We start from the raw sequence: 16227 nt of genomic DNA, 5'->3' as shown, positions 1-16227 counted from the left end.
AACTTGTATCAACGTTTACATTTGAGTGTGTTTGGATAGAGATAATTTAAAAAAAGGTAATTTGTCTCACAAATTCCAATTACCTTTTTATCTTTTCAATCACCGTTTTATCTCACATACATCATATCACAAAAAGTGTTACAGTAATTATTTCAAATAAATCATCCAAATAAACTCTTATCCAAACAAATGCAGGGAAAATCAATTCAAATATCTGCAGGGAAAATCAATTCAAATATCTTACCAAAAAAATGTAATAATAATTTGTCTCTTGACCCTTTATGAATAACGTTTTCTTTAGCACAGATTTACGGGGGAAAAAAAAAAAAGGGTACACTGCTAGTATACTTCCCCGTTGTTGGTGATCATTCTTTGGGACCAAGTGATTAAACCGACCTAGACAGGCAAAACGTAGACACTAGCCATTGGTTGGGCCAACACAGCCAGCCAACAACTAAATTGATATGCATTCATTTTCACAAAGGTAGTAAATTTTATTGCCATTTCGTCACGGCTAATTTCTTTTTGAATATCAAATGAAAAAAAAATTGTACAAATATATTGAGCTTTTCTTCAACTCTGCACAGGCTTGAGAAATATATATTTTTTTAAAAAAAATTGAAGGCTGCTGGACTGACTCGCTCAGGATGTTGTTTTGAAAATCAAAGTTTCGTCCAATTTTAAGAAAAAAACAAGGAAAAAAAAGTAAAAATCCAAGGGGTATGCACTATGCAAAATATCAAATAAAATTAATTTTTAGATGACAATTACGAATTATCTAACAGTCTAACATAATAATTTCATATAATAATATGAAAATACTATGATTTAACCAATTTTCAAGCAATATTTTCTGAAACATATAAAAATTGAAATGAAATAATTAGTAATATTATTGATAGCACACTACTACTTCAATTACCAAAAATAAAACATAATAAAAAAAACAATATGAAAGGGTATGTGGATGACAAAAAAGGGTCGGCCTTTACTTCCTTTCGGTGGATTTTCATGTGTTTTCATTTCACCTGCACCCAACAAAAAGAGAAAAAGAAAAAATATACATATATATAAAAGCCAAAGCCAGCAAAGCTCTCTCTTCTCTTGTCTTCTGCCTCTCAGCACCAGATTTCTCACTCCTCACAATTCACAGCCCTACCACCGACCCTTTGTGTATCTTCAACTATTTCTTCACCCCAATCAGTAATCAAAGGGATCATTTCAGGATCAGACCCCAGCTCGATTCTTGTGGCAGAATACCAGCTAATATTTTGCCACCCCTTGCAATTATTGTCACTGTTTTGGCTTAGCAAATCAAGAAATAGCCATGGATGCTGAATCTTGGAGTGCCCGTTTGTCTTCTGCCTCTAGGAGTTATAAATCTGCTCTTCAATCTCGATCTGGTAAGCCTTCCTACAACCCCCTCCCCCCAAGAAAAGATTTTCTTTTTCTTCCTTTTGTTTTGTGTGAATTTGGGATTTGTTTTAGCTCAGATATGGACTTTCGTAGCTTGGATGCTGTAAAGATTGGATTTTTATGATGGATTTTTTCTTTTTTTCTGAGTTGTGGATAGGTGGGACAAAGTGGGATGGTTTTGATGCAGAATTATTGATGGGGTTCGAGGAAATTGAGGTTGCAGATGATGATATCAGGGAAGAATATCCATGCCCTTTTTGTTCAGAGTATTTTGATATTGTCGGACTCTGCTGCCATATTGATGATGAGCATCCTGTCGAGGCCAGGAATGGGGTGGGTATCTGTCTTTGATCACTTTTTCTTTTCTTTTTTTCTGGTATATGTTACCTAGACTGTATTGCAACTGTTAGGAGCTCTTTTCCCATATATGGATGTGTAAAGATTAGATTTTAAAGAAAAGGTTAAAAATTTTTATTGCAGTTTTGGAGTATGCTTGCTAGCCAGTTTCAGTAATTTTGACTTTTTTTTAATATTAAAGAAAATAAGACAGAAACTTGAATTACTAAGAAAAAATAATAAGTATCATTTCTAAGGTATGAATATGGATAAGTATCTTTATTGCCTTTCGGCTTTGCAGTTTTCAATTGGACTTTGTCAAGTTTGATTGTAATTTCAGAAGTTTCAGAAAAAATTTCACGTTTCAATTTCTTTTCCTTTCCCTTAATCTTCAACAAATCCTAGGTCTTCGATGGGGCTTTTGAAATCTTCAGTTTTTCCTTTTCTTCTATACCTATCCCATAGGTATAGGAAAATGATTTATTTGAGATTATGGATGACTGGTTACACAGGAACCATTTCATTTTCGTAGGCTGGTCTGGCCTATTGTTCTTTCTTTGTGCTTATTTCCCTTTATGGGGTTGGCGTAAAACAAAAAAAATCAGTTGATGGGACTGGGGGCATACTATCTATAATGATTCCACCGTTCAAAAAATAAAAAGAAAAGCCATTCCATTTCGACAACAGACCGACACCCAAGTTCGATATCTTTTGGTCCGCTATCCCACCATCTTTTTACAGTCCATTCAGTAATAATTGGCTTACTTCTCATTTGAGTTCTTTCATCTCTAAATTGCAGTGTATCAATTGCGTATAAATATTTTAACAACTGATAAGGTTGTGGTTTGTCCGGTTATGTTAGTGCTCATATTCACAGAGTCATTTGCTTATATTGCTATCTAGTCCTGTTTTTTATGCATTTGGACTACTGTTAACCAACTTTGGAAAAGAAATCACCCTATTTCCTTTCAAATAGACTACAATTACAATGAGGCAATTTTACTTGATAAATGAATTGACAATCATTTTAGAGCTGTAAGAACTCAGACAATCTAACATCATGCTTGCGCATATTTACTTGCTCAGTGACACAGCCTCAGTTTCTTTTTATGATTAAACTTTGTTGAAGAATGCTTTATATATGACATCTTGCTAATTGATATTTTCGTGTCCGTGCAGGTTTGTCCGGTTTGTGCAATGAGGGTGGGGGTTGACATGGTTGCGCACATAACTTTGCAACATGGGAACATCTTCAAGATATCCTTTCTTTTTAAGTCCATGTTTCTTTGTTATTTTTTTTTTAGTTTAATCAATATTCTTTTTGGTGCTTAAAAATTTGTGATGCATGCTGCATGCTATGGGCTTTTCTAACTGAAAAATTCTCTCGATTCTTCTACAAGACTCCCCTTTCTTTGTTGTATTTTAGACAGGTTGTGATACATTTGCAGGTTGATTATCCATTCCACAATTCTACATTTTGGCCTTGAGGGTATCCGGTTGTTCTTTTGAATTCTCTAAATACACTTGCTTTATTATGAAAACTCAAATATCTTGCCTTTTTGAGCTTAACCACTTGGCTTTGACAACTGAAGAAAATAATACTGGTTTCCCTTTTTTGTATATTAAGTTTTTTATCATGATGAGGATTTATGGGTTCCTTGACCATAGATTACATGCAGCGCAAGAGGAAATCACGTAAAGGTGGCTCACATTCAACACTTTCTATGTTGAGGAGGGAGCTGAGAGAAGGAAATTTGCAGTCTCTTTTTGGGGGATCTTCATGTATAGTTTCTTCAAGCAGTGCTGCTCCTGACCCGTTGTTGTCATCATTTATTCTGCCAATGGCTGAAGATTATGGGAGCCACCAATCCCATTCTTCTACTGAAACAGTTACCGTCAAGAAAAGCAGCAGTGAAGTTACCGCAGAAAGGTATTGCTTGCATTTTTAAGCAATTTATATACCAGTTTGTTGGCAATGTATGAATATTGAAGAGTCCTACTTCAAATCCAAACCATGAATATGAGGACAAATCACTTGAGCAAATGGATTCAGACCTGTAAAAACTTAGGCACGAGGCTTTTAGCTGTTTATTGGTCTAATTGAACTAAACTTTCTCCATATCTGCTTCAAAGGAAGTTCTGAACTTTAGATTTTGATTGCTTATAATTGCTTTGATTTCCATCTCATTCTCATTGCTGATCATTTGGTAAATTCTGTCAGTATGCCAGACCTGGACATAACTCAATGTTTTTTATTTATTATCTTCTTCAACTCTCAGCTCGAAAAATTCCTTTAATAAGGGGTTTTCGTTGGGAGGGTATTTTTAATAGGGCTAGTGTTTTCTTTTTTCGTTTATCATGTCTGTCTGGCTAGTGTGTTCATTCATTTTAAATAGTCTTAGTGTACATTTTTCTATCAGAAGGCTTCCTTTTTTTGCAGTATCACCTCTTTAAGCTGTTTTTTGATTTGTTTGCAATTTAGTTATTTGTTTCTGAAAGAATTGCATCTCCTTCCAATTTCCTTGTGGGTTTGTTTTTTTTTTTTTGGGCCCCCTTTTGTGTTTTGCTTGTTTCCATTGAGTGGGAATGCATGGTTGAAGTCTTTATCCCAAGGTTGCGAGACTGAATTTTGGGAACTCAGAAGAGTTGATGTTAGTTGCAACTACAAATCTTGTCAGTAACAAGAAAAATTAGTTATTAGCTGTTTTTATTATAACCAGAAATGACATCTTTTCTGGGCATGAAATTTTTAGCAGACATTACTTCATTTGAGATCGCAAACAAGATCTAGAACTGTTTGTTGGCCCTTTGGCTTTTCTACATAGTTGATCGGTTTTAAAATCAGCAGTAGGTGTGTATTGCACATACAGTAACAGTTGGGCAGAAACCTAAAGAAGTAGGTGGGCATACGTCAAACAGCAAATTCTACTTTAGATTGAATTAGAGGAAATTTTTTTTACACTGCACTGGAGGAATGAATTAGAGCAAATTATCCCGCTGCTCAAGACCTCTGAAACTTGGGTTCAATTAGTTCCATCAACATACAGAAATAGGTAAATTCCTCAGCTGCTGCAATCTTGTCGGTGTTTGGAGGCCGGCAGCATTTAGAGTTGGATATTCATATCGCAACTTATTGTTGCTAGGATATGAATACTTGGCATTTTTTTCCTGCCTCTCTCTTACCCATTCTCCATTCACTGATTTATCAGTGCTTCAGTTTGCTCGTATTCCTTTCCAAACAGATTCGGAAAACTTTCATCCTATCATTTTCTGTTTAATTCAACCATCCTTGTATCATGCATTTGATTTTGAAACAAGCTTGAAGCCATGGTGGCTAAGCTCATTACTTTGTAAGTTACAACAGTTTCAACTGCTTTTTTTTTACCGTTGTTCTGATAAATATTGATTGAGCACCAAGAGCTAAAACCAAGAATCATGCAGTATAGATTGTAAACAGACGCAATTGGAGAGTAGGAACTTAGTTATGACAAACAGGACATGTTAGAACTGGTTTACAGTGTTTTTGAATTTAAACTCAGTAGTTTGTGTCTAGATCACATAATTCTGGTCTAAGGGGGGTTTGCTTAGGTAGTCACCTGAACTGAGAGAAGGAATGCTTGTGCAATCTTATCATATAATGTCTGAAGTGCCATTATCTTTACTGGAAGACTGTGAATAGCCTTGTTGTAAAAGATGAATGCGAAAAGAAACTATTTGGGCAATCTGGTCCTAGATACCTCAAATACTGGGTTATCTCAAGGACCACAAACATATGCTTTTTCCTTTTAGTAGCAGTCTTAAAGGACAACTAAATTCACCCCTTGGTTGATAATCTTTCGTTCAAATGCTGAGCCTATTCTGTGTTGTACTAGTTGTATGATATATAAGAGATTTGCAGGGCCTTGAGTGACGTATTTCTTTCTCCTTCTTTGCACACCCGGGTTGGGGATTGCGAAAGAAAAGAAAAATAGATCACACTTTAGTTAGGAGAGAATTAAACATTATATTGTTATTTTCTTTTGGTATGAGGAGAAAAGAGGTAAACATGTATTACAATGTGGGGTTTTTTCAGGCTTATTATTCATCATCACACAGAAATAGGTAATTCCTGATGTTTGTTTGATGGGAAAAGTGGCACTGCAAATAGTTTTAGTGCTAAATCTACTTTCTTGTCGTTGAAGTGTACAGAAAAAACCAGTAAGAAAGCTGGGCGTTTAGACCCAGAGCAGGGCTGGGAGGGGCTTGTCCCCACCCACCCACAACCCCCCCCCCCCACCACAAAAAAAAAAACCAACAAAAAAAGAAGATCCACTATTCACCTGTTAGAAAGTTAACATTTCTGATACAACTTAAATAGTTTACCAGCGGAGTCTTTAAAGAGTGAATTCTATTCCCCGCCTAGGTCAGTGTATTTTTTGCTTTCTGCCTGTGAATGTGAGTTTTAAGGATCTCCCCATGCTTTGGCTTATCTCCATCTTATAACTCCTCAATGAACAAACGTTAGATTTTTGTTTCCAAATCTTTTCTTCCATAAGTGAAAAAATTGCCTATTTCTGCGAGTGACAGTTTTAAAATTATGCATTTTTTATCAAAACAATCTGATAAAGAGAATGTGTTGAGTGTTATAGTAGCTTCAAGTTTTAGTGTAAGCTCTCTTCTCTGCACCTCATAATGCTGCAAGAAGAAATTTCAGTCTGTTCAGTGCGAGCATGAAAGAGGTGTTTCATCCTTTCATTTGTTTCCGTTTATTTATCTAGCTATTATACTATTTGGTGTCACATAATACGGTCGTTAACTCTTTAAGAACTTGAAAGAAGGGTTACTGTGAATTGATTTGAGTAGCTTGCTTTACTATTCTTAGTTGAACATTGTATAACAAGCCATCTCAGAATCTGTATTGGATGCTCTGTTTGCAGAAAAGTCCAACAACCTCCCTTGTCTATTAAAGATCAAGAGGAGAAGACGAAGAGGTCTCAGTTTGTCCAAGGACTACTCTTGTCTACAATTCTTGATGATAACTTATGAAGTTCCAGTGGGGGGATGCTTCGGTCACAGAGATAAGTTTACCGGAGAAACCGCTTGATCAGTGGTTTGTCTCTAGCGCTTATGCCAGTGTATGGATAAGCTAAGATTGAAATAATCTGTAGTAATAAATGTAATTTATGTTGCCTGTAGAATTTAGTTATGTAGGCAGGAAAAGAAAGGAACTCATGTATCATCTTTCTTCAAGTGCAGTTTATACTTTGATAAAGAAGATGAATAAACTTACCGGTAGTGCCTGTATGAGTTTCTGATCTGTGTTTTGATTTCTTCTTTGCTCCTCTCATTTTCATGGAGGTGATCTTTTATTTGACTGCCAATCAGGCATAGAAGGTCGTCTACTGATGGAAAACCTTCATGCTGGTATTACTAAGTCGGATGATACTGTATTGTAAAACTGGTATGTTACAGAAATGAGCTTTATGGCCATCCATCCATACTAGTGTCATTTGATTCGTACCATTACATTTCTTGTTCTGGAGATGTGATATCTTCTCCATCGAACATTTCTTGTCCATATCATAACATAAACAACATGATGACTGATCTTTTGGATTGGGGCGTCAACAGGCAGGCTGTTCACGACTCATGTAGGCCATCTATTGACACACACATAGATACATATATATGTACACACAAGCACACACACACACACACGCATATATATATATATGAAGAGTTCGCACGGCCTAGACAAGATTGGGGAACATCAAACTTGGCTTAATTGGAGCCATCAATTGCTGTTGACAGTTGCCGCAGGCAATCACCGGACAGCCCCTTGACTGAATGAACACTTGCATTAGCTACCATCTGATCTGAAAGGTTTGATGTTTGCCACTGACAACCATAGACAAGTTCAATTAAGATAAACAACGCTCTTAAAAGGATTTCACAACCCCTTCCATCAATGAACACTTGCATCAGTCATTAACTGAGGTTTGATGTTTGCAACTGACAACCTTTCGACAAATTCAATCAACAGAAACAAACGCCCTTAAAATAAAATAAAATACAAAAAAAGGGTTTTCAGGGGTTAAAAAAAAAAGGCAGGTTTGCTTAAAAGGGATTTCATTCACAAGAAAAGACATGGGGCCTCAATAATTGGTAATTTTGTGCCAGTAGTACAATATCGTGCACAGTTGCACACCTCCTAACCATTTTCACAGACTACTAAGAGCATCTCCAACGGTGGTGTAATGTCTGACATTGTAATGGGTTATTACATGGTCACCCCATTGTGGCCGTGTAATACCCATGATGCGTGTAATGTGTGGCTCCCATTACAAAATTTAAGAGTCGGACAAACTTTTGGCCAGTAACTTCGATCAGGTTCATTTTTTGCAACGGTAAATTTGCAACGTTAATTATTTGTTATTATTCGTATTTTATTTGATTTAAATCATGTAATATTATGTTATGGAGTTCAACTAATTACATTCCGAATTATTAATTAAGTATGGATTATTATGATATCTTCGCATTGGAGGTATCAAATATTTGTTTAATTTTCTGCATAATTATTTTTCAAAAAATAACAATATATTATTTTTGAGAGATAGAAAAAGATATATTGTTCAAACTTAAAAATTAATAATATCATTTTTAGAAAATAAAAAATTCAAAAGGTAAAAAATTTAATGAAAGTTAATACTGTATTTTTTAAAAATAACAAAATTATTTTTAAAAATTACTTTATTTATTTATGGGATATGAGTTATGCATTATTAAAATAAATATTTGATTTAATTGTGGACCTATGCTATTACACCTTGTGGAGTGTAATCCATTATGAGTTGAAGTGTGATAAAAGAGGAGAAAGTGAAATGCTGACGTGGCATGTGAATTACACTCTGAAGAGTGTAAATTGTGGATGCCCCAAATCTCGTGACAAACTGTTTTAGTGAACCAATGAGCTTCAGTTCAGTGATCCAGTCTATATCGAGTTTGAGGCTTATTAGGAGCCATGCACACCTTTTATGAGTCATGCACACCTTTTTGGAAATTTTTTTATTGTGCATCATTAAATTTAAACTGCACAATCATAATGTCAACTCTCATGCTATAAACAACATGGCGAATTGAGACTTGAGGCTACTCCATCCATTGTCGATACAGGCTGCTAACTTTCTGGAAGAAAGAAGTTAATAATTGAAATAATTTGCTGCTATCTACAATAATAAAGAAATGAAGGGTTAAGGGATGCTTAAGAAAAATTCAACAATTTTACATGAAAGACAGTGGAAATAGACTGTCCCACAGAGTCACAAAATCATCAAATTTGTCAAAGAACACAAATCTTTAAATTGACAGTGGGAAAGCTCGCAATTTCTCAAGAAATGGCGACTAAAAAATGTCTCCTGTATAGACAACAAATGACTAATTATTACCCCCCAAAAGTCAATGATTGACAAGGAGACGACCCATTCTTCTATAATTCTTTCCATTATCAACAGCCTAAGTAGAAAAAATCTATAAAAACGAGTTGCCCAATGGGGTCAATGGATGGACAGAAAGAATGGTAAGCCAAGCAATATCAACCTAACTGAATCGAGCCCTTGGAGGAGAGTGCAACTCTGGTGTTCATTATCTCTCTCACCACATTCCTCACAAGCAAATCAAAACAAGATGAGCAGTGATCTTTAGAAGGACTTGATTGTCCACCTGCCTTTTGCTCTGCATGTGAGCAGATTATTAAGAGTGCTTGCATAGGGTAGACTTCATTCAAGCGGTGCTCAAGCCCACATGCAGCTAAAATGGTGTGTGTAGAGCTCCTTGCAACATCCTTGAAGGTACTGTAGTCTGCAGCAACGTATGATAACATTTTTCAGCTTTGCCGTTATCTTAAACTTGAAGAAAGAGATCAAGGAAGGGAAACGGGAATAGAGGAACAAAACTTCTTTAAACCATTAAATGATTGGAAGACGCATTTATAGGCACTAGAAAATTGTCTTATGCTCGACCACTTCAGGACTAGAAAAAACAATATGATTAAAATTCACAGGAGAAGGGCATTTTTCAATGTAAGCAAGTGTTGCTGCATATTAAACTTTTCTATTGGAAAGAAGGCACCTAAATGTTCTGATGGAGGACAAGAATCAGGAAAACAAAGAGGATACTTCTAACATGAGTATGCCAAGATGGCCAGTTAGTTTTTAGAACGCATGTTTGTAAAAATGATAAGTGTTAGTTGTTGTAACTCAAGACTCAAGATAGGCAAAATGCATCTATCATTTAACTGAAGAGCTCAGTAATAAATGTTATATTAGAACATGAAGAACCCTTCTAGTCTATTGCATACTATTTAGAATTTTAAAGCGCACTTCTGCCATATGCAGTTAAAAGCGGATGATTTCAAACTAAACATACCTAACTCCAATTCTTGAGATAAGCTTTTTAAATGACTTTTAACCATTGATTGCACTTGTTCCTTTCCAACATTACGTGGGCTCACCTCTCTACATTGATGAGGAGACAGATTTGCATCAGACCCAATATTGGATCTACCACTGCAGGGATGTATTTGTTGATGACCAGATCCTAAACTGTTCCTGGTACTGAACCCAGGAAAACCCTTCTGTAAGGATCCACCAAAAGAACCATCACCAGATGTTGAAGCTTGAGATGGAGTCACTGGTGCTCTCAAATGAGTCGGTATAGGAGGAAAAGCATCACTATTTTGCACAAGGTGTGTAGCAGTGTTCTGGACTCTTCCCTGAAAAGGTATATGAGATGCTATCCTCTCATCTGGCACTACTGCATGTTGAGGTGCTAATTCCCGAATCCGACCAACTTGAGAGCCAAAAAGGCCATTCCCGGAGACTGTAGGCCGTATACCATTAATTCCTGTGTCCTGTTGTCTTCTGTTGGAAAATATTTGGTGTATCTGACGCTGTATTCTGCGTCTTTCATATAACGTAAAAGCCCCAGATCCAGAAGCAGGTGAAGTTGCTTGAAAGTCTGCTCCAAATAGCCTAGGAGATGGCTGTCCAGCTACCTGAGTCAATGGTGTGTCAGGAACATATGCTTCATTGAGATCGAAAGTCTCCCTTACAGTGGTAATGGGGGATGATACACCTGCCAAGCTGTTACTTGTTCTATGATTGGGTGTAGGATTCAGACCTTGGGGATTCAAGGAATCAAGAGCAGTTGGTCTGCAGCCTTCACAATACCAGTTACCTTCAGGAACTTCACGTCCAAGCCCAACACAATAGGTGTGAGCAGGTGAATCACATAGATCACAGAGAAGCATGAGAGCGTCATCTCCCCCATGGTTGCATTCAGTACATATTACATTTTCATATGGATCCAGATAGCCCCGAAGCTCTTCCTCAGATGGTTGATAAACCTGTACACCAAAAAAGGACATTCACTAGAAGAACAATACAAGCTGCACACTTCAATTGAAATATCAAATTATCTAATTTTACTCCAAGGAGATTTAAATGAATGGCTGTATAATACCTGGTCACGCTCAGGAATCTGAATAATCATAGTCCTCAATTCAAATCCAGTGTCCGACCTTGCAGGTTTGCTTATTGTCGCAAACCTTTGCTTACAGAGGGGGCAACGGGATTCCACCTTAGACCATTCAATAATGCAAGCAAAACAGAAGTAGTGACTGCAACAATTCAGTGTCCCTCTGACAGTCCTCTTCCCTTCTTCAGACAAACAAATTCCACACACCTGCTTTCCTGTTTCAATTTTCAAATCCTCTTCCTTTTCCTTACCCTTTCTTACTAGACGTTTTCTTTGCGGATAAACAGATTCTTCATCCTCCCTCGACTTCTTTACAGGAGTAGAACTCCTCAAAGTAGTCGTCAGACTTCTGCAGAATTCATTAGCTTCTCTAACCTGTTCTCTCTCTTCCTCCGAGATTGTATACTCATAATCAGATAAACCAGAATTGACAAAATCTGAATCAGATTCCAAAAGCACCCTCCTTCTCCCTCCCCGTCCTGTTATCTTCTTGTTCTTTTCGACCATTCTAGTTTTACTTTTTCTAAACTCCCCATCAGTATTATGCCTTGATTTCCTTGGCAACCCATGATTCTCTCTTTGTTTCTTTCTAACCATCTTCTTGGAAACCTTGGTGTTCCTCTTTCTTTTCTGACCTTTGGAAATCCTCTTCTCTGGCATCCGAGGCCTACCCAACTTTTTATTTTTCTTTCTCTCCACCATCACGTCTTCATCATCTACATCATCATGAATTTCATCAAGCGTAAACTCCTCATCATCATCGTCGTCGTCATCATCATCTTCTTCATTCAAATCATCATAATTGTCATCATCTCGTTCTCTATAAGAAGTTCTTTTTTTCTTTCTTGGCTCTGCAATTTCATTTCTCCTTCCACCAACATATTCATCTGAGTCATCACACTCATCTTCTTCACTATAGGAAACCCGTTTCTTAGTTTTTGGCTTAACAGCTCCATTTTGTTTTTTCCGAGGGAAACGCTTTTTGGGTCTACCGACCTTCTTCACTTTGTTCAACTTCTTTTGTACAAATTCCTCTTCCTCATCCTCCTCTTCTTCCTCAAACTCACCCAAACTGTCTTCTGATTCATCCTCATCGACAAACTCCTCTTCTTCCGACTCATCAAATCCTTCATCCTCACCCACTATATAATCCTCATCTGACTCATCCGAACCCTCATCTATTCGCCTAACCCTCCTCCTACTTCCCTGCTTGAACCCAACCTTGCCTCCCCTCCCCATCAATTCACACACCGACTGGAACACAAAATACCCTGTCTTCAAATTAAATCAAATCATATAACAAAACCCTTGAGCAAATCAAATCAAAACTGGTAAATACAAGATCCTATCAATACTTCCTCCAAAAAACACCTCTCCTATTAAAATCCCTGATTCTCAACACCAAGAAGGTCTCCAATTTGAGCTATCTAGGCAACAAACAAATCTTCTAGTTATTCTCCAAATTTATTCACTTCTAAATAAGCACCTTCCCATATGGCAACTTACAGCATCAAGATCAGATTTTGATCGCATATAAATACATGATAACAACAATATTCCGATCTGGGATTCTCCAGAAATGAAACCCCAATAGCAAAAGAGCACAAAAAAACAAAAACCCCAGATCGAGATAATTACTATGCTACAGTACCCAGCTTCAATAATACCTCCAAAGTTCCTTAATCTTAACTTAAGGTTCAAATTCAGGACCCAGTCAGATGAGTTTCTTAGTTAAAGAACAATTCTAACCATATATGGCAAGGTCAAATTTTCTCAATAGAAAAACCACAACTTCTTGTTGAAAATGAAGGAGATAAAAAAAAAGGGAATAAATAAAGGGCGGGGAGAAGTCGGGAGGTTTGGTACCTGCTTTTTGGGGGAGAAAGCTCCAAGAAGCAAACTTCAATTTGCAAAGATTTTTACCTCCTCATTATTTATACAGACATAGATGGGAATACATACTTATACGTACATATGTGCGTACACCTGTACGTAAATAAACGTAGATATAGGGGCCGAATACGTATGGTGGCGAAAGAAAGCCTAGCCAGCGAGGGGTGCGTGGGTGTGTGTGTGAAAATTGTAGTGTAAAGTGCGTGTTTCTGTCATGATGATGAGACTTGACAACGTTAAAGCTTACGAGAGGAAAACGTATATTAGGAGGTATCTAATCCATATCTTAATCTAATCATAGAGTTAGTGGGGGGGGGATTTTGATTTGGGTTGGAAATGGGGTTGATGTGAGATTACTAAATTACCCCTGAATGCCGGTTTCTGTCCATGTGTTGAATTTTCGATCTTGGTTTTGGTTGGCCAAAAGTGGTTGAGGAGCCAAACTAATAAATTGGAAAAAGGCAAATTTGCTGTAATGGGACCCCAGATTTTGGAACTTTTCTGTTCCACTTGAACAAATGTTTGGGGTTAGCTTTATTTTGGTCCTCCAACAATGACCAAAGTTTCCAATAGATTGAGTCCCTAAAAGTGAAAGAGGTTTCAATTTGACCTTCCAACATTGAAAAGTTGTTAGAAAATTTTACTTTTTTGGATTGAAGTTTTTTGCAGAAAATTTTTTATGTTTTTCTGGTGATCACATTTTTTAAACACTTTTTTTTATCTCGTATATCAAATCACTATAGTATATCTTTTGACAAAAAATTCAGAAAATGGAAATCCATTAGGAAAAAAGAAGTTGCGAAGATAAACAAATTTTGTTCTTTAAGGGTCAAATTCGAACTTTTTGACTTTAATTTGGGGTCTCAATTGAAATTCCTTACTTCTTTAGAAGGTCAATATAAACTCATCCATGATTTTTTTTTTTTGAAGTAATTAATCCTACTGTCTATTATTGCTAATGCGTTATCGCCATAACACTACAAATTCTCATTCTTGGAACAAAAAAAAAAAGGCATTAATTTATACACTGAGTTGAAATATGCATTCAATAGTTCTTGAGAATTGCATATTCATAGAAATTTTATTCTGTTTGTTTTCCATACTATCTTATATGTAGAATTTATAAGATTTCATGGACAATTTAATAAAAGCAATGTTTCCAGTGTATAATACTGTATGATTTCATAAATATTTTTTTTTAAGGTTTAAGGGATCTCAAAAAGATTATTCTGTAAGAAAATCAACCCAAAAGATTGCAATGTATGGGGGTTTTTTTTTTCTATTTTTCATTATGATTTTAGTTCAAAAATTTTGTGAAGCTATATACTTTCTCATGTCCTAGTTTATATATTTTTACAAAGCCGCTTTTCTATTTCAAGTTGAAAATTGCAAGAGAGGTTTCAATATGGATCATGACTTTGATTTGTTGTTAATCATAATCATATGAATTTTGACAATTAGCTAAACAATGGCTTGATGCTTGACAATGCTTTTATAGCCACACAAACAACAACTCAACAGATTATTCCAATCACAATTATCTATATTTATAGAATAAGTTGATTTGTTACTCAAAACTAAAGGATATTTATTAGCTTCAAAAAAAAAAAAAAAATCTTCAATCCAGTATAAGTATCATTTATCCTTAAATTTATTGTTTGTAACTGAAAATTGTGTAATTAATAATGTAGTGACTAGTGATTAATAATTCTTAAAAAAGGCTTGTTGAGGATCTTCACAATTAGACACTTGTCTCAATTTCTTTACACACGCACCAAAGTATTTAGCTAAAAATGTTTCACTTAGAAATTGGGACAAACTTCAGAGTTGAGCATGTGAGATTGGAGAAAATTTATTTTCCAGCTTACACTGGGAAATTCTTGCAAGTTTCTATACAAGAAAAAGAAAAAGAAATTCTTACAAGGCTATGCATATTTGCATTCTCAATAGACTTTAATGTACTCCATATTTAGAATTGCAATTATGAGAAGCAAGGCGATTGATAATATATATACTATCGATGTATATAAGATTTACTCTATTATATATATACTTTCTAAGTCTGAAATAAATTATCTTTCTACTCTTTTTTCTTTTCTTTTTTTGTACACAAGTTTGCACGCAGAATGGATAATCAGCTGAAGGCTAACATTCAACAGAAATAGTTTCGTTTAAATGAAACATTCAATTTTGAAGGAAGGAATGATATATTTCTATCTATAAACCATGCAGAAGGGATTTGATATTAAATTTTATGTCATCTCCTGGTTTTCTCCCAGTTGGATTGTTATTTTCTGGAATTTTTGTAAAAAAATATACTATAGCAATTTAATGTATATCAAATAAAAAGGTGATTAAAAAAACATACTCACGAAAAACTTAAAAACTTTTGGTAGAAAACTCCAATCCAAACACCAAATTTATCCTCACCATATTAAAGATTTATTAAAAATAACTGCTTGAGTTTAGCAACTTCTAGTAACTTCTATTTCTTTCTATGTATAACGCATGAGAGGAGATTTGGTTTTAAAATTTTACCCTTATAAAAGTAGAAATTTACTAAAAATAACTACTTAAATTTAATAGCTTTTAATAGCTTCCACTTCGAATAGTTTCTTTTTTTTTGTGTTTGCCAAAAAAGAATAACTTCTTTTTTTTGACAAAAAAAGGACCTTTGATAACTTTCATTGGTTTTAATAGAAATAATTTAATTTTTTTTCTTAATTTGCACACCACACAGAGCATATTCGCCTTTTCGCTCTAGTCTCAGGGTGTGGCAGCCAAAGAGAAGTGACGGTGAAGATCAAGTCCGGCCGTGCAAGTTGGATTGACATTGATGGTTAGGATTTAGGCACGTCAGTTTATACTAATTTATTTCTGCTCCTATACTGGATTCCTTCTGTTCAGTGCATAAGATATCATGAGAGCAAAATATTCCGATAGCCATTGAACTTTTTGAATAGTTAAAATTTGACCACTAAATTATTAATAGTATGTTTTTATCCATTAAACTATCAAGTACGTAAATTTTGGACCATTCTGTCTGATTTCACCATTAACTCTGCC

General features: G+C 35.6%; 2 protein-coding genes across 3 annotated transcripts; one reads left to right on the top strand and one right to left on the bottom strand.

Annotated features, from left to right (window-relative positions):
* The first annotated feature begins 1089 nt into the window (after positions 1-1089).
* On the top strand, positions 1090-7223 carry LOC113761252 (protein DEHYDRATION-INDUCED 19 homolog 3-like). The gene is made up of 5 exons (XM_027304150.1): positions 1090-1403; positions 1574-1749; positions 2932-3009; positions 3426-3682; positions 6669-7223. The coding sequence occupies exons 1-5, from the start codon at positions 1328-1330 to the stop codon at positions 6775-6777; spliced, it is 696 nt and encodes a 231-aa protein (XP_027159951.1). The 5' UTR covers positions 1090-1327; the 3' UTR covers positions 6778-7223.
* A 1743-nt stretch (positions 7224-8966) lies between these two features.
* Positions 8967-13303, bottom strand: LOC113761532. Of its 2 annotated transcripts, none has more exons than XM_027304557.1 (3): positions 11254-13301; positions 10159-11137; positions 8967-9591 (listed from the first exon to the last, which is right to left on the bottom strand). In XM_027304557.1, exons 1-3 carry the CDS (start codon positions 12505-12507, stop codon positions 9326-9328), a joined length of 2499 nt encoding a protein of 832 aa, XP_027160358.1. In that variant the 5' UTR covers positions 12508-13301; the 3' UTR covers positions 8967-9325. The 2 variants fall into 2 exon arrangements, with proteins under 2 accessions (XP_027160358.1, XP_027160359.1); XM_027304558.1 differs by having other exon boundaries at positions 9447-9591; positions 10244-11137; positions 11254-13303.
* Between the last annotated feature and the right edge of the window lie 2924 nt (positions 13304-16227).

The sequence above is a fragment of the Coffea eugenioides genome, chromosome 2, assembly GCF_003713205.1.
Source record: "Coffea eugenioides isolate CCC68of chromosome 2, Ceug_1.0, whole genome shotgun sequence".
Classification (NCBI taxonomy): domain Eukaryota; kingdom Viridiplantae; phylum Streptophyta; class Magnoliopsida; order Gentianales; family Rubiaceae; genus Coffea; species Coffea eugenioides.
Note: the sequence above shows the minus strand (reverse complement) of the source record. Positions and strands in the feature narration are given on the sequence as shown.

Excerpts from the sequence above, each read along its gene's own strand:
- LOC113761252 (XM_027304150.1), top strand. The coding sequence starts at position 1,328 with ATGGATGCTGAATCTTGGAGTGCCCGTTTGTCTTCTGCCTCTAGGAGT. Across the intron at positions 1,404-1,573 it reads TGCTCTTCAATCTCGATCTG|GTGGGACAAAGTGGGATGGT; the intron begins GTAAGCCTTCCT and ends AGTTGTGGATAG. Across the intron at positions 3,010-3,425 it reads AACATGGGAACATCTTCAAG|ATGCAGCGCAAGAGGAAATC; the intron begins ATATCCTTTCTT and ends ACCATAGATTAC.
- LOC113761532 (XM_027304557.1), bottom strand. The coding sequence starts at position 12,507 with ATGGGGAGGGGAGGCAAGGTTGGGTTCAAGCAGGGAAGTAGGAGGAGG. Across the intron at positions 11,138-11,253 it reads AGATTCCTGAGCGTGACCAG|GTTTATCAACCATCTGAGGA; the intron begins GTATTATACAGC and ends TTTGGTGTACAG. Across the intron at positions 9,592-10,158 it reads ATCTCAAGAATTGGAGTTAG|ACTACAGTACCTTCAAGGAT; the intron begins GTATGTTTAGTT and ends ACGTTGCTGCAG.